Raw genomic sequence first — 18,358 nt, 5'->3', positions numbered from 1 at the left:
AACAGGCATACATTTTTAATAAATTTGATTTTAACTAAATAATTTAATACAATATGTCTTTAAAAAAATAAAGTGAAAAGAACTAACCTGACGAAATGCATCACAAATTCAGTAGCGGTTATTTTTATTATTCTGAATACCAAGTGTCAGGCAAACTTGACCCCAGGGGCCTTCTTTATGAAGTGCATGGTCCTCCAGCTGCATGCCATGTTTTTTCAGCTGTTCCACAGTTTCAATAATTTCATTGATTGTAATCGTTTTCTTTTTGTTCTAAAACAGAAGATATAGCATTTTCAGTTTTATTTTTCCTGGAAAATGTATATGAAAGAAAAGAAGAAAAAAATACATACCCCAAATAAGCAGAAGCGGTAGACTCTAAGTGTAAAAAAGAAAACATTACAGTGGCATTTATATCATTGATGAATATGAAATCATAACATTTTATAAAGAATATGTATAATATTCTCAATGAACTGAGAACAATTTTAAATCGGTGCCACTAATTACAAAACTTTGTTTCTATTCAAGTACTATTTGAACATGTTTTTGTGAAATACAATGCCCCTGAAGAAAATGTGCAGCACTTGATGTTAAAAAGCCATTGCCTGTTAGCTACAGATGTGCCTGTTATAGAACACGTGTTAATTAATTTCTGCCGTATGCTACAACTTTGCCTGAGTCCTGTGCGCAAATCTTTTTTTGTTTTTGCTCATAGCGAAGCCTGTTATCGAAAAAACCCCAGTAATAATATGGTGACATAAATGTAATTTTACGTGTTACACATAAGAAAAAAGACATTTTTACAATCAGAAATAACCTGGCTAATATCTTAGGCTAGGCTACAAGACTTGATTACTCAATTACATATAATTGGAGATGAACTACTTTGTTAGCAAATTTTAAAAGTTACTATTTAAAGTTTATACTTAAAAAAGGAACTCACCCCTTCTCCTTCTTCTGCATTTTTCCTGCACAAAACTTTTATGTTCAAAATGACATGTTTTCACCTCTAGTTTTTGAAATGTCGACAGAGTCAGACACTCCAAGCTCGCCTGTTTAATTGTAACGTCCAGTAGTGGGCGGTATAGGCTCTCCAACAGATTTTGTTTTTTTCAAGTGGACCATTATGGCTTTGCAATATTGCTCCACTTGATTGAAGTTTTAAAATATCTTTATTTATTCAATCATTTTATTGTAAAATTTAAATTTGCAGTTATTATCAAAGGAATACACAAAATTGGTTGATAGGAAATATTAACCCTTTAAGACCTACCATAGAACCAAGTCCGCCAGAGCTTATATTATATGTTTACATGCTGTGGAGCCATTTTTGGGAGCATTTCAAGTTGCTATACATCAATACAACCATTACAGCCCAAATTTTAATAATATGTCTGCATTAAGTGCATAGTAATTACATTAATTGCAAAAAAGTGCAATAAACTACAAAAAAATTGAAAATCGTTTTTGTTTTTTTAACATATATTTCTAGTTAGAGAAATTTAAGAGGCTTATCCCTATTTTTCCAGCAGTGCAATATGAGTCCTAACCATCCCAGAAACCACACAGAAAGTCATAAAGTCAAAGATAACTTTTATAAACACCAGTATAGGCTCATGAGGCCCTGATGGTAAAAAAATACATTTCCGCGAAAATGACGCAACTTCCGGTTTCGGGCAGGTCATGGCGGACATGCGAAAGTTCGCGCTGATGGACGTAGGAAGTGTTATGAACAGCTGATCGGATCGGCAAAGCGTGTTTCTGGAATATTATGTTTTTGTTGCTGCAAGTGCTTTTTATGCAGTTTTTGCAAAGTTATATGTGGAAGGAAACTGTGACCGAGGACAAGCTGATGGCAGAAGATGTAAGTACAACTCCTCCGGTTTCATATGCAAAAAAAATTATTGCGCTAGCTCACGTGGTTGCAGAGCTACCGGGATTTAAAAATAGTTATGCAAAACAGAGCGTGCTGCTCTGACCGGCTTTAAAGGGTTAAGACTTAGACAAGAGACGTTCAAAAGAGGGGAAAAACAGAGGGGATGAGGGACGGTGACACAAGACAGTAAATTCCATTGGATTACCTACTGGAAGAAAAAAACAGAAAAGAAAACGAGCAAAAATATAACACAGTACACAACAGCAAGTATCACAGCCACAACCTAGATAAGTATAAGTAACAGTAGATAATAAATATTGGTGTCAGCACGGCCCCTGCCGAGAAACATTATCATCTACATGTATTTAAAATTGAGACGTGGGCACCGGCAACTTAGGAGAGGTTGAATACACAGACCATCCCTTGGACGCCATTCAGCATGCCCAGCACAAGTGATGTTGATGTATAGATTGTGGAATAAAATTGAGGTACAGGTGGTCGGAAGGGGACACAGCAGGAATGACTCACACCCACCTCAGTGAAACAACTGTACGCCAAAGCCCTGCATGTGTGGCGGTGTGATGGAGTGGGGATGAGGAGGGGAGGGAAGTGAAGGCAAAGTACTCTCTCGTGGGGCCAGGTCCCCCACTGACCCAAGTAGGCACCCCTGGAAGCCACAAAGGCCCATCCGGACGGGGGCCTACATTAGCACCACCACCAAGCCCCACGGAGCCTGGGGTGGGGGGCGCACATCGTAACCCACCACAGAGGAAAATACATCCACCCAAACATTCAATAATCTCTCTGACTGCATAAGACAAAAGACACCACGGCTGAGTTTATTCTCCACCTCTGTACTAATTTTAAAGTTAACTATTGTCTTTTTTTTTGTGGGTTTTAAATGTGGTGAATACTTGACAAACAAAGTAAAAAGAAAAAACAGAAAAGACAATTATAAATTAAAGGGCCTTGGAGATGTCATTCAAACTAACACCATTGCACATCAAAACATACATGTGAGTAACAGAAAGAATAAAAAAACATTTCAGAATAATTCTAAGGTGGAAACCGAAATTATTCTTTTTAGAGCATTTTGAAATCACTGAAAGGTAGGTGAATTATGGACAATTTGAAAAGGCTTTTACTTTTGAAAGCAAAATCAGAATGACTTGATATTGATATGGTATCACTGTGGAGCTGTATACTGTTGATCTAACATGGATTCATCTTGTGGAAACAGCAAAATTCTGTTTAAGAGCATTTTGAAACCGTTAAAAGAGTAGGTCATATATGCTCAATTTGAAAAGTCTGATTTCCCTTCCAAAATCAGACTGACTTGATTCTGATATGGTATCACTGTGGGGTTGGATACTGTTGATCTAAAGTGGAATTACCCTGTGGAAAGAGGAATTTTCCATTTTAGAGCATTTTGAAATCACTGAAAGTTAGGTCAATTGTGGACAATTTGAAAGGGCTTTTATTTTGGAAGGCATAATCATAATGACTTGATATTAATATGGTATCACTATGGGGCTGTATACTGTTGATCTAACATGGATTCATCTTGTGGAAACAGCAAAATTCTGTTTAAGAGCATTTTGAAATCGTTAAAAGAGTAGGTCATATATGCTCAATTTGAAAGGGCTTTTATTTTGGAAGGCATAATCAGAATGACTTGATATTGATATGGTATCACTGTGGGGTTGTATACTGTTGATCTAAAGTGGAAGTACCCTGTGGAAACAAGAATTTTCCATTTTAGAGCATTTTGAAATCACTGAAAGTTAGGTCAATTGTGGACAATTTGAAAAGGCTTTTATTTTGGAAGGCATAATCATAATGACTTGATATTAATATGGTATCACTGTGGGGCTGTATACTGTTGATCTAACATGGATTCATCCTGTGGAAACAGCAAAATTCTATTTAAGAGCATTTTGAAACCGTTAAAAGAGTCATATATGCTCAATTTGAAAAGTCTGATTTTGCCTTCCAAAATAAGACTGACTTGATTTTGATATGGTATCACTGTGGGGTTGGATACTGTTGATCTAAAGTGGAATTATCTTGTGGAAACAGGATTTTTTCTTTTTAGAGCATTCTGAAATCACTGAAAGGTAGGTCTTAAATGGGCAATTTCAACGGGCCATTAATTTGAAACGCAAAATCAGACTGACTTGATATTGATATTGTATCATTGTGGGGTTGCATACTCTTGATCTTAAGTGAATTTATGCAATGGAAACAAGAATTTTTCTTTTTAGAGAAATCAGAATTCATTGAAAGATTATTTCCCGTATGAGCAATTTGAAAGGTCTCTTATTTTGAAAGGCAAAATCAGAATGACTTGAGATCAACATGGTATCACTGTGGGATGGAATGCTGTCAATACAGAAAGTAATTATTATGTGGAAATAGCAATTTTCCATTTTAGAGCTTTCTGAAGTCATTGAAAACGCACACTGATATATGGTCAATTTGAAAGAGAGAATTTTGAAGGGCAAAACAAGAATGATTAATATTGACATGGAATCACTATGGGGTTGTATACTGTCAATATAGACTGCAACAAGTCTGTGGAAACGTGAGTTTTCCATTCTGAATTAATTAAAAGAGTAGTTCAAAAATAAACAGAGGGCTTTTACTTTGAAATCCAAACGGAGGTGGCTTTAATATTGACATGTTGCTACTAGAATACTAGGGTATGTCATTTGTATCCAACATTAGAGTGTGCAAACAAGACTAATTGATATTTGTGAATGTGCTCTTAATTTACTGGAAGTTGGCCTTCATTTTGAAATCATGCTTCAGGAGATTTTATTTTGAAATCATGCTTCAGGAGATTTTATTTTGAAATCATGCTTCAGGAGATTTTATTTTGAAATCATGTTTCCACATCTTTTGCCATAATACTTTGAATACACAGGGAACGTAAAACAAAGTGGAGGCTGGCTTGACACCAGTAATAAATGGGCCCTGGGTTCTTTTCCTAGTGTACTCTCGTACGATATTCTTAAATTAACTTCTCTTTTGTTTCTGGGATCAATGAAGCTTATTCCTTAACAGTAGCACTACATGCAAAAATGAACACTAGTGTCTATAGTGCAGTAAATCATGTCATACACCATGTAAAGTAGAGCATTGCAACCCTCCTTTAATTTACCAAACAATGAAAACAAAATAATAAAATGGCAGATTTCAGTATTCAGGCAAACCAAAAACACACGCAGCAATTTACCCACTGTACACAGAATCTCCACATATACAGTGTAAACCACCAGTGATAAAACAATTATGGTCCCAAACTAAACCTAAAGCCGGCAGAGATAAACCCTACGTTGCAGGCCTGTATTGACCCTGTGCACGAGAAAATGCTAACTTCCTGGTTTGAGACCGGATGTGGGGTTGTACATTTCCGGTAGCTTTACTTTGCGGTCAATCGCTACTGCAAAGATATTCTCCAAAATCATGTCCAAAACTCGAAAACGGAAAGATGGCGTTAAGTTACAAAGAGCAGAAGGTGGGAACACTCACCACTGTTGTGTCATAAAAAATCTGATGATCAATGTTGACGTTTAAAGAGTTTAGATCGATCAGTTGTTTCCATCACTCAACACAAGCAGAACTGCAGCAGAAGACACATCGTCCACATTCAGAAGCACATCTCTGTATAGTGACTGGTCTCATGATTTAAACAGGCAAATGTTCAGCATTCAAACTACAGGTGAACAATAGTCAAACCAGATGTTTCCTGTTATGTGATATCAGCTAGTCAAGTACACACCTACACAGCATGTTAACAAACCGTGAAAAAAAGCCACACAAAAATGAATGATTGCTGGTAACAGTTTCTATACATTAGTATGTACGAAGGGTATGTTGTGACTTACCTTCAAAATTACAGCGGTCCCTCGCTATAACGCGGTTCACCTTTCACCTCGCTGTTTCACAGATTTTTAGTGCAAGTTTGCATGCTTTTCTTTTTACGTCACATTGTGTCCTGATCGCTGCAGACGATCTCCTCCGTGACGTCTCTCCTGTACAGCATCGCTGCATTGATGCTAGCAGTGTGACTCTGAAGTGCAGTGCTGTATGTCCACGATGTCCACGAAACGTTTTGCACCGTCAAAAAATAAAATTGGCTTCTTGATTTCACCTATCACTGGTTATTTTTAGAACATAACACCCGCGATAAACGAGGGACAGCTGAGAAATATAACATTTGAATCACTTTTCTCTTTTGCTCTGAGGCACGGGGAAAAATATCGACAAGTCGATGAACATCATTTACAGATATATTGGGTAAATGCCCGAGACATCTATAGAAATGTAAATCACCGCTTGATTCATTCATTTGCTTAACTTGTTTTGGACCGTAAACAGGGCGTGAATAGGACACCGGAAACAAAGCTCCCCACAGGCGTTTCCGCACCGGAAGTAGCATATGCTAACGTGCACATAGTCAATTGCTCCAGTATAAATCCAAAACGATCTCCCAACCGGAAGTTCTTCACTCAACAAGCAATAAATAAATAAATAAACTCAGTACCTTGTGAAACGTGCACTTCCCACCAGATTAATCCAGGCAACAAGTTGTCTTCAGCTCCTTCAGAAACACTCCGCTCTGAATGCAGTAGCACAAAGATGAGGAAGGTCCGTGATCTCCACGTGCTCCACAAGCTTCCTGTTTTAGCTTCCCACGTTGCCAGAGGTACTCTGAGTGACGCGGGCACTCAGAGTGACTATCCGGGGTGTGTCCGTCGTTATCCAGTTCGGTAACGATCCTCTGCAGCTTGTTACGTCCCACAACTTTAGCGAAACGGCAGCTACAGTAGTCCTTATTAGCTAACGGCTGGGTTAGCCTCGCTTTAACTCAATGCGTGCACGGCCGCAGTAAACAAAACACACAGTCCAGCAGCTTCACGCCGAAACTTTACGTGTCACGTCACTAACTTACCGACACTGTGACTTATCTTTCTGAAAAGTCGAAACACACTCACTGATACTACATAAAAACAAGCTAGCTTCTCCGGATGCTCCGTGTAACTCACGCACCACCGCCCTCTCTCCTCGCGCTCTCTTTTTTCTCCTTTTCCTTCTCCACCCTGTGTTACCTTCACAGACCTTATCCCCGTAGGAAATTACAGTTCTCACAAACAAGTCACAAGAAAAGAAAGATAACTTATTTTAAACAATGCAAACATGTTTTAATCAGTTGACATGAACTTTGATCTTTTTAATAAACAAGAAAATTTAAATAAATGAACTCTTTGATATTTATATTCTTAGACTTCACTTATCTTTTACTATTTATGCATCTTTTTAACCCGGGTTACATAATGAAAGCATACTATACTGTAAGAACAGAGGTTTATGGCTCCATAGTGTAGAGGTTAACATGTTCAGTGGTGACAATAATCGCCTTTGTGTTGCATTTGGTGTAAAACATGCAGAGCTGTGTGCTGTGACAGCGTCTTGTGATGAGGGAGCAGCTGAAAGTAGCTGCTGTACGAACACGTCCATGACTGAGTGATCTGTTTGAGGGGACGGAGGTGAGTCTGTCAACTGGATCTACATCCGAACAGAATCAAGTTTTTAGGATGATGCGACTTTACAGAAATAAAATAAACTACAGTGAGGGGCTTCAATTAGTAGACTCATGTTACAGAACAACAGCAATCTCTCCTCCTCGACCAGGACAGGTTTACCGTCCTCCTCTAAATGTCACACAATAATAAAATGGACTCAAAACCCAAACTAGACAAAAGGGAATCCCAGTGAAGAACAGACTGTTTTCATTATTACAGTCAGGTTGTACAAACCAACATGTGATGAGCAGGATAAGCAGTCACACGAGGCTGGTTACCAACTCACTAAGTTAACCCAGAGTTTGCTCATACGTTCACATGAAAGAGGCGGTGCTGGCAGCATGTAACCAATCTAAAGAGGGTGATTGATGGATCACATGACTCCACAAAAAACGATCCCTACAAGCTCCACCTACTAAAACACATTATCAGATAGGGATGAAAAATCTATAAAAGAACACTATTGTGAAAACGAATGCTGCAGCAAATCATTAACCTGCTGATTTAAAGCACAGAGCAGTGAAATAATGGTTTTGTTGCTGAGCGTGCTCTCAGTGCTGCTGATTATTTCTCAGTGATGGCTGCACATTAAACTGGACCAACTGAAACTGTAAAGCTTACTGTCCAACAGCCTGTGGTGCTTCATTTTAATGCACATCACAGTGTGAGTGGTTGAACAGGTGTGCACTGCTATGCAGATGACACCCAGCTTTAACCATGAAGCCAGATAACACTTGCAAATATGTAAGACTGCTTTCTTCCATTTGTGCAACATCTCTAAAGTTAGAAATATCCTGTCTCAGAGTGACGCTGAAAAACTAGTTCATGCATTTATTACTTCCAGGCTGGACGACTGTAATTCATTATTATCAGGAAGTCCTAAAAACTCGCTGAAAAGCCTTCAGCTAATCCAAAGTGCTGCAGCAAGAGTCCTGACAGGGACTAGAAAGAGAGAGAATGAAGTGGCTGCTTGGTGTCTCCAGAGGTCTGAGAACTGCTCGCTGCTCTGCACAGCATACTCTGTTTGTTTTTTTCCAAACTGCTGAGACGACCATGACCTGGATGACTGAGACACTACACAGACTTAGAGTTTAAAGCATCTTGAGACGACTGTTGTTGTAATTTAGGGGTACATAAAGAGAAAGAAAGAAATCTAGAAAGTCAGAGCAGCTGTCTGTGTTATGACTTACCATCAATATGATCATACTTCAAAAAGCAATATCATCATGTTCAATGAATCCAAATCAACCTGATGATCAAATGACCTCAGATGAGCTGCTTCCTGAGTGGATTTGTTCCCTCTGTAGTGTTGAACATGAACAGCTTAGCAGGACGAAGAAAACGAGACAAAACCTCAGTGTGTAAGAACAGGATCAGAGCCTGAAGTGAGAAACTCCTCCATGATCTACATCCAGACTTCAGCAGAGCCAAACTGGATCAGACTGTCTGCTGGACTCTTACACACATTCAGAGCTCAACATATACACTACACACTAAATAGTTGGATTGTGTTCACTGGCAGTGTTTTGTTGCTGTTTCAGACTCTGAATCTGAAGCTCAGCAGTGTGTTTCCTGTTTTTCTGTCTTGACATTGTTCCTTAGAGCAGCGGTCTCCAACCTTTTTTGCGCCACGGACCGGTTTATGCCCGACAATATTTTCATGGACCGGTTTATGCCCGACAATATTTTCACGGACCGGCCTTTAAGGTGTCGCGGATAAATACAACAAAATAAAACTAGTACCGGTACCGAAAAAAAGAAGATTTATTCATAACACATGTGAAAAGACCCAGGAAAACCGAGTTAACATAAAAACGATAACAAAATAACGCTGAAAACCGATAAAAACCCTGAAAACTATACATTTCACACCTGAGCCTCAACTCTCGCGGCCCGGTACCAAACTACTCACGGACCGGTACCGGTCCGAGGCCCGGGGGTTGGGGACCGCTGCCTTAAAGGTTCCTCCATGTTTTCTCACTGTTGCTCTGATCCATGCAGATCACCATTACAGGCATCCAGCTTTCTTCTTCTACTCCTTCTTCTCTGTGTGCCATGTTTGAATCATCCATCTGTCGTCAGGAGCAGCCGCTCCATCACCACAGCAGAACAACAACACTGGATCAGATTAAATTGTTACGACCGAGGTTAAATTCATACAATAATTATCATAATATTTTAGATAAAAACCAACTTGACAAGTTAAAAAAGGCGAGTGAGAACAAAAGGTGTTACTATGGTTACTATGGACCTGTGATCATGCTGACATCACTGATCAATCACACAGATCAAACTGATTGTTACGGCCCGACCATAATATACGGCTGATCCATCCCTGTGTGACCGTGAGCAGCACATCGCATAATTAGTACATTTTGATGGTGATTCATTTACAATGAGTGGGTTCAACACAAAGGAGCGGACTTCAGCTTCAGGGTGGAGCTAACAGCAATACAACAAACAAACGGGGCTCAAGGTGTGATGGCTGCACAGGATGAGCCACACCTCAGCATTACTTCACTTTAGTTTGCTTTGCAGTCACTACTTTAAATATATTCTACTCATTGTCCAATATTGTTCCTTTATTATTTGTTTTTATTACACCTTCCAATGTTTAGAAGGCGTGCACACATATGAACACTGCAAGGTCAAAGTTCTGTTTTATATTAATACATCTTTCTGTGTTTGAGTCACCTGGGGTTTCTCTCCTGTCTGGCAAAGGGCTGGGAGAGCTGAAGTACCACTGACAGCCGTCGTGCTTCATTGCCTGGAGGGTGTTTCAAGTTTGTTTAATTGTTTTGTATTAGTTGGTTACATGGCAGCCATATTTTCCCCCGTGTGTCATGTGGTTTAGCTAAACCAGTATTAACGTTCCCCCGTGTGTCGTTTCAGGAGCTCAGTTTGTCTTATGTTTGTTTGAGGTTTTGTTAATTGTGATCTTGAGCTTAGTCTATTGAGTTGACCTGTTTTGCTGGTCTGCCTGTTTAAGTTCTGGCTTTGTTAAATATCTTTTTATACTTTCTGGGTCAATAAAACCCCATTTTTTTAAATTAAACACCTGTGTCCTTTATGCTTTACTGCTTGGTCCCTGAGACAAGGATACAAACAACATACTCAAAGAAATTAAATGACAGCAGCGTACCTCCAAAACTGACAAAAACAGGAGAAAACAGTGATCACATACAAAGGCAGTCCACCCCTACATGCTCCTGTGTAAATATGTTGTCTCCATGTAGTTAGCCAATCAGCAGGCACCGTCTCCGGGATCCACCAATGACAGAAATGCACCTGCACACTTACATTTGCACATGAGAGACAACATTACGACAGCAGTCGTAGCACTGATCGATCAGCCGTCAGAGGAGTCGGATCAATGGAGCAGCTTCTGGTCCTGATGTCCTCTGTTTGATCCTGGACCTGCAGAGGAGACATGAGACAGTCAGACACAATCACACAAGCCAGCAAACAAACAGACAAACCAACCTTTGACTTTGAGCTTCACGGTTTTCTTTCTGATGAAGGTTCCCTTCCTCCAGACCAAACACTTGTACTCTCCACTGTCTCTCTCTGTGGGCTGTTTCAGGGTCAGACTGAGGTCTCCAGTTTCCAGCAGGTCTTTGTTCATCACAGTTCGGTCTTTGTAAACCTCGTGCTGTTCTTCAAATTGGTTTGGGCCGTTTGTAAACACGTGAGCCTTCTGGAACGGCTCGTAACGTTCCCATATCACTTGAACTTCCCCCGACAGGTGTTTTGTTGTTTTGAAGGGCAGCTGGACAGACTCCGCCCCCTCCTCCACCTCCACCTTCACTGGAATCACTGAAAGAACAGCAAACACAGACAGCAGCAGGTTTTCAGAGGTGTAGAGAAAACTGAATGATGGAAGCAAACCACAGCACAGAAATTTAAAACTGCTGACAAAAGGTAAACATAAATTCAGTAAAATTGTAATTCACGTCGGCAGTAATGACACCCGGTGACGGGTGGTCACTAAAAATGATATTGAATTGCATGTTTAGCCGCATGTTCGCCTTAAATTGCTGTCTGTCTGAGTAGTGTCCAAAAAACGATGTGGGCTTTATGGATAATTGTGAATCTTTCTGGAGGAAACTTGGTCTTGTTAGAAGAGATGGCATCCATCCCACTCTGGATGGAGCAGCTCTCATTTCTTGATAAACCTAAATCCCAACAAATTATTGATCTTGTCTCTTGGCTCTTGATGGAGGCGGTCGCACTTTCTCCTTCTTCCTCTCCCTCATCTTTCCTGCTCAGCTTCTCATGTCTTTTGTATAGTCTCGCTTGGGAGGGCCCGATTGTCCTGTGGAGACGTTTGCTTCTGGATACTCGATGGTCAGTTGCGTCGTGTGTCTGGCGACACTCTTGATGGAGGACATTGAACGACATCTACCAATTTGGAACTATGGTAACAGAGTTCAGGCTGATTGGAGCTGGCTTATAAAAGAACAAGAAGCAGATGAAGCTGTTCAAAGGCTGGCCGACATGATAGACGATGGGCTGTGAGCACTCAGACTGTGTTTTTGGAACACATTATGGATAAGATCTTGAAGAAGAACAACGGGAATTAAGAGACCTGGTGACCAGTGACGGACGTTACACCAGCTGTAAAACTGGATGCAGTTTTTTCGCCCTAACCAAAACAACTACCATCTTCATCTCATGCGGCCCCCCTGGCGCCAGCTGGATGCTCAAGGCAAAAGCTGACGGGAATAACAAAACTCTCCTTTAGATAATAAGACTGTTTGTTGTGACTCTCTCTCCCCTCATTCAAGGCCGCCCGCATTGAAGAAGATTGTTGACTTTAGCTTAACCGGGTGAAGGGACACTTTCTCTTGGTTGAACACAGAACACACACACGCATGTAATCAACCCACCCCCCCCCCCCCACCCCCCGATCTCCCAGTTGGAGCTCAGTCTGGGGGAGTTATTTTTCTCCTCGTCTTTCCTCATGTTGTGCATTTTCCATTGTTTACCTCTCTGACCTGTCCATGTGATGTTTGTGTAATGTATGTATGGTTGGAGGGTAAGATGGCGCTGACGAGGCTGGCAGCCTTAACCCGATTTCCCTCGGGGATGAATAAAGTATTAACAGTCTCATATTTTCTACCCACTGAGCAGCTAACAGTACTGTGACCTGTGTGTACTGAACATTCATCTTTAACCCTTTTCCTGCTGTGACATGAAACTCTGGAACAATGAATGCTGACCTGGTTTGATCACATGTATTCTTTTATTTATAGATTTGGACAGAACAGAAATGTATGCCTGCATCATATGTGAGTTTAAAGTTAAAACTCCATCTTTGCTCTTCTTTTCCATTAATGTGAACCTACTGTCTGCTGCTGAATTAAATAGTACACATCTACGGTCCAACACTCATCTGATCAACACAGTCTACAGAGCTCTGAGAGAAATCCTGTCTGCTGCTCATATGAACCATCTCATATTTAACACCTTACTAAAATGTATTATCCACATCATTGTTTCAAACCACAAACTTGAACTGTTTAAATCGCATAACATTTAACTTGATCTTGTAACTTGTGCCTGACCTTATTTTCTACCTTTTCCTTATAAAAAACATCATCTTTGTCTTGTTGAGTAAAAATTTCAATCCCCATTCATATGAGTACTTTTCATTGAAGTGCAACTCACTAAGGCACCTTTAACCAAATATTGCAAACAATCTGTACCTCACTGATGTTCTTGAAAATTGTTATTATTACACTTCTTCTGGATTCCTTCATCTTGATAAAAACCCGCAGACGAGAGTCAAAGCAACAATGTTTTGGAGCATGATGGAGACACAAGTATTAGACTGTGTCTCCATCATGCTCCTGATGTGCTCCTGACTCGTTCTTTGGTAACTAGTCTGCAGACATGTTGGATGAAGAGCAGAAGAACAGACAGACTGAGCTTATTTACTGTCAGCACATTTTTCCATGTGAGGGTTTTGATTGAGTTCACTGATCAATGACTGAGTCTGAAGGAGGTTTTCTGACTTCCGGAACAAACCTGGAAGTTTCTCTTCAGCTCTGCTAACCATCGGCATTATGGGTAGTGTAGGAGGAGACACTCACCTGACACCAAATAATGACGGAATTGAAATAAAAGACCCGCAGAAACTACTAGAAGAAGAACAAGAAAAACCAGGAGAGCTGTGGCCCAGGACGGAAATGGTTCTGTTGAGAAACATGAAACAATATCAACATGACTGTTGAACCTCAATCTCCTGCACTGACCCCTGATGTTTTTCCACATCTCTGACCTTTGACCTGCAGCACTACTTTCTGTCTCAGGATGTCTTTGTCCCTGTGGATGGTGCAGATGTATCCTCCACTGTCTCTCTCTGTGGGGTATTTCAGGGTCAGACTGAGGTCTCCAGTTCTCAGCAGGTCTTTGTTCATCTTTGGGCGACCACAGTAAAGGTTGTCTACATTTTTAGGATGGTCACTTCTGTTTACATACAAATGGACCATAGTGAGTTCTTGGTCGGGGCGAGTCCACTCCACTGTGGCCTTTTCAGGCAGGTCAGGTGTTGTTTTGCAGGGCAGGATGACAGAGTCTGATCCTTCCTCCACCTTCACCTCCACCTGCTGATCTACGAGGAAAATGAACCATAATATCAGAAGCAGCAGCAGCCATGCTCATGGTAAAGAGAGAACTGACGTGCTCTGATCTCTGCTACCAGTAAAAATACATATTAATAATATATAAATATCATGATTCTCTCTCTTTTTGTTTAAAATGGTAACTAAACTGGACACTATAAAATCCATATAAATAGTCTTCACAGTGCTACCTTTAGTAATCACTAACAAGCAACAGAACATGTGTGTAAATAAAGATAGAGACATACACTGTAGCTCAGGTGACAGAGCAGGTCAGCCACTAATCAGAAGGTCAGTGGTTCGAGCCCAGGCTGCCCCGTTGGGCAAGATACTAACCCCATGTTTGCCTACTGGTGGTGGTCAGTGGCGCCAGTGTCCGGCAGCCTCGCCTCTGTCAGTGCCTCAGGGCAGCTGTGGCTACAATGTAGCTGCCATCACCAGTGTGTGAATGGATGGATGATTGAATGTAGTGTAAAGCGCTTTGGGGTCCTTAGGGACTAATTAAAGTGCTATACAAATGCAGACCATTTACCATACACGATCATGATTGGTCATATGGGCTGTTCCATCAAGCTCAACCACTTTTGCTGATTGGCTCTGATTGCCCACATTTCCTGACTCCAGTGGAGCCTGCACGTCTGGATCCATGAAGAGGACCTGAGCTGTACTGCTGGTTGGATTCTGCAGGGTCCAGCCAAAGCTCTCCTACAGTAGGCCTCCACTCCTCAGTGTCTATTCAAATTTTATATACATTTCACTACATGTGGTACATACACAGTACAGATGGCAGCACCTGGTGTTCATCGTCATGTCAAGGATCGCATCTCGGCCCTGCTCTGAAAACAGTTGGCCAGCCAGCATCTCCATTTCAACCCTCCATACGCTCCACACGGTGGTTCATGGGAACGGGAGATTTGTTCCATCAAATCAGCTCTACACCATCTCGGAGCATGTCACTGAAGAAGTCTTTAGGACCATACTCAGCAAAGTAGAGGGCATCGTCAACTCCAAGCCCCTGGTTATGTTTATGTCCCCTCAAACGTAGCTGATTTTGATTCAATCACTCCCAACATGTTGTTGATGTGGCGGCCTGATGCTGGTATGTGGCAGGTCATCTACCCAGAAACGGAGCTCCTGGGCCATCATAGATGGAGGCGGTGCCAAGTTTGGATCCACAACATTCAAAATGATCTGCCTTTCCTCCAGACGTGCCACAAGTGGCAGCTTAAGGCCGTTAAGGGAGCGTCACTCATTTCTCATGTTAGCCCTTGTATAACACCCCCTTACCACACTACCTCCACACTCACATTATGAATGCATAACCCTGCTTCCTGTTCAATAAATGAATAAACGAAAGCTACTTGATTGGAAGTGGATTCTTCTGGAATAAAGAACAGCTGGCAGCACTTTATCATCCTGTCATTCATAGTTCCAGAGGTCAAGTTTATCTTCTTAAAATGACATGCTCTGTTACATGTTGCACATCGGTCTCTATTAGACCTGTGAGCTGCAGGTTTTCCTGCGTATACAGGATGTAAAACCTTCTGAATCAAATCATCCAGATTTAGTAGAAACACCAAAAAATCTACCTGTGAGATTTTGATGTTTGCAGACTGGTTACATCTGGAAAATGTTAATGCCATTTTCCAGTTTTCAGCAAAAGAAATTCCTTTTCTATCAACCTTTAATTTGACATTTTTCTTTTGTTTGTTTGGGTTTCTTACCTTTGACATGCAGCTGTACGTCGGTCAGTTTCAGTTCTGCCCTTTCATTTCTGATGGAGCAGGTGTAGTTGCCACTATCAGTCATTTGGGGTTTTCTCAGAGTGAGGCTGAAGTCTAAAGTGTCCAGAGCATCAGGCCTCATTGATGTGCGCCCTCTGTAACGCTGGTTTTGTCCTGTTACATCATCTGTTTCCTCTCGTCTCACGTGGACAGATTTGGGGTCGAGATCATTGCGAGTCCACAGCACTGTGGGGTTCGTAAGTATAAGACCTGTGTACTGACAGGGCAGCAGGACAGACTTTGCCCCCTCATACACCTCCACCACCACAGCCAGGGCATGCTGGGAAACTGGAAGGAGACACAAGCACACACAACAAAAAACACTAATCACCTGTATGCTGTGGATTTTTCTAGTGGTTCTCATCGTGGGGAAAGTGGTTTCAGAAGCCACGTTTTCTGCTAAGTACTCAAACATGGATTCTTCCCATCCAACAAAAACTAACTCGAAGGATGCTTAAAAAACATCAAAGAAAACTTTGATGCACGTCTGAAAAACACGGAAGTGAAACGTTCTGAGACTAGTCTCTGTTAGGAATGAAGTGCTTTTAATCTGCAAACGAAGAACGTGTTAATAAACAAGCATTGTTAAAGAAAAGGCGTCATCGACTTTGAAGACGGATGGTTTTGTTTCATTTTCATTTTTTTTTAAATATTCTTTTTTGTAAATTTACTCCCTTCAATTAATCATAAGGACATCTATAAAAGAAATTTAGTTAGTTAATTTTTAACCATAAAAACAACAACACACAAACACACACAGGTAACCGAGTGGACAGGATATAACAGGGGTGACTAAACCAAAGGGAACGTGCATTTTGATTTGCTTTCATGTGTCGGGCTTAGAAAAGAAGGAAGTTCTCATTAAGCAGATGAAACATTTTTCATGACAGTTTTTTCAACCCCATGAAATAAAAATAACAACCATAATAACAGCTGTTAAAAACAGTTTGAGAAGCGTAATAAAGCTTTTAAGAACATACTGATTTCATGAAGTGACACTTCTGCAGCTGTACCACCTGACCTCGACGTCTAAACACACTTTTACATGGACACCTTTACTGACGTTTGTCCTGGTACCACCAGCATATATAATACTTCTTAAATATAGTAACAATATTATAATGCATTAATATTTCCTAGTTTTCACATTTGTTCTATCTCCTGACATGAAATGATCACCAACCGTACAAAGATATCAGTTTGTACAGTAACAGTCACAGTGAGACATTCTGATGTATGAAAAACAAAAACAGGGGTGACGATCTTACTGTGGACCTTACTGTAAGTCATGTGACCAGAGGACCAGGGAGGGGACCTGTTCAGGGGGATTTCTATAAGGGGGACAATTCAGGACACAAGTTATTCTGAGACTAAGCATTAAAAATGTACAAACACACAGAGTAACATCTGGTGTTGAATAAAAAAAGAGAAAAATGTCTATTTGTTGTTTTAGGATTGTTATAACTTTATTAATCAGTGAACTTGAACACAGATGATTGTGCACGTGGCGTTATTGTGAACAAAAACCATTTTTGACACATTAAAGTGCTTTCTATGGTAAACGGGGCTTTTAATATTGTGAGACAAGCTTTTAGTTTTTATACAAAGTACTTTTATTTCTGCCGTGAATCACACGCACACGAGCACTGACGCACTTCTTAACAAGCAGATATCAGGATGATGAGCTCAGCTGTCACGGGGAGACCCGCCCCACATGAAGCCCGCATGTAGGGACCACAGTAACTACACAGAGGGGCTTCATGCAGTCAGCTCGTGTTACACACTGTGTGTGTGTCAGTCTGCGTGTGCGCTTTCTTACCGAGGACCTGCAGCACGAGCCGCAGCAGCATCTTCCTCTCCGCTGAAAGTCCCGTTAACTCTGAGGAACAGGCGCACGCAGCTCGATCACAGCACCGCTGACACACTGAACAAAGTTTCCTCCTCTGAAGTTAGACAGAGACACCTCACAACTTCCTGTCAGAGCCTTCAAAATAAAATCCTTCTGCAGAACTCTAAACATGAAAGTGAGGAGAAGCAGCAGGGAGCACAGACACTGCAGACAGCGAGCTGCTTTCAGGAACACGTGGTTGATCCACGTGGGTTTATATTAATGTAAGCTGACCTAATTACAGTTTTAGTTTTGCAAAACTGACAATAAGTTTAGAAGCTGTATAGATGATGGCTGTGTGTGTGTGTGTGTGTGTGTGTGTGTGTAATAATAAAAACGAATAAATAATTAAATAAAAAGAAAAAGTATTAATATAATAATATGATCAACTGTCCTCACTGTTATTTCATAGTTTGAGTTTGGACCCCCAAAAAGGTCATGCCTTAAATTCTGACTTTAACTAAATTAATTACAGGTAAATTTTCCATGTATTTTGTTACATAAATACACTGTAAAATGTTACATTTATCATAATCTGGTCAAATTAAATGTAGTTGATTGGTATTCATGCAGGTTATACCGAACACGGTTTACTT

General features: G+C 40.8%; 1 protein-coding gene across 3 annotated transcripts; it reads right to left on the bottom strand.

Annotated features, from left to right (window-relative positions):
* Nucleotides 1-349: 349 nt before the first annotated feature.
* Nucleotides 350-17,951, bottom strand: LOC146521104 (butyrophilin-like protein 2). Of its 3 annotated transcripts, XM_085154458.1 has the most exons (7): nt 17,694-17,951; nt 15,815-16,162; nt 13,748-14,080; nt 13,560-13,661; nt 10,948-11,280; nt 6,426-10,881; nt 350-375 (listed from the first exon to the last, which is right to left on the bottom strand). In XM_085154458.1, exons 1-6 carry the CDS (start codon nt 17,722-17,724, stop codon nt 10,835-10,837), a joined length of 1,194 nt encoding a protein of 397 aa, XP_085010584.1. In that variant the 5' UTR covers nt 17,725-17,951; the 3' UTR covers nt 350-375; nt 6,426-10,834. The 3 variants fall into 3 exon arrangements, with proteins under 3 accessions (XP_085010584.1, XP_085010582.1, XP_085010583.1); XM_085154456.1 differs by lacking the exon at nt 17,694-17,951 and having other exon boundaries at nt 15,815-16,375; XM_085154457.1 differs by lacking the exons at nt 350-375; nt 17,694-17,951 and having other exon boundaries at nt 3,859-10,881; nt 15,815-16,375.
* Between the last annotated feature and the right edge of the window lie 407 nt (nt 17,952-18,358).

The sequence above is a fragment of the Neolamprologus multifasciatus genome, chromosome 3 (genome assembly GCF_963576455.1).
Source record: "Neolamprologus multifasciatus chromosome 3, fNeoMul1.2, whole genome shotgun sequence".
In the NCBI taxonomy this organism is placed as follows: domain Eukaryota; kingdom Metazoa; phylum Chordata; class Actinopteri; order Cichliformes; family Cichlidae; genus Neolamprologus; species Neolamprologus multifasciatus.
This window is presented reverse-complemented; position numbering and strand designations above follow the sequence as displayed.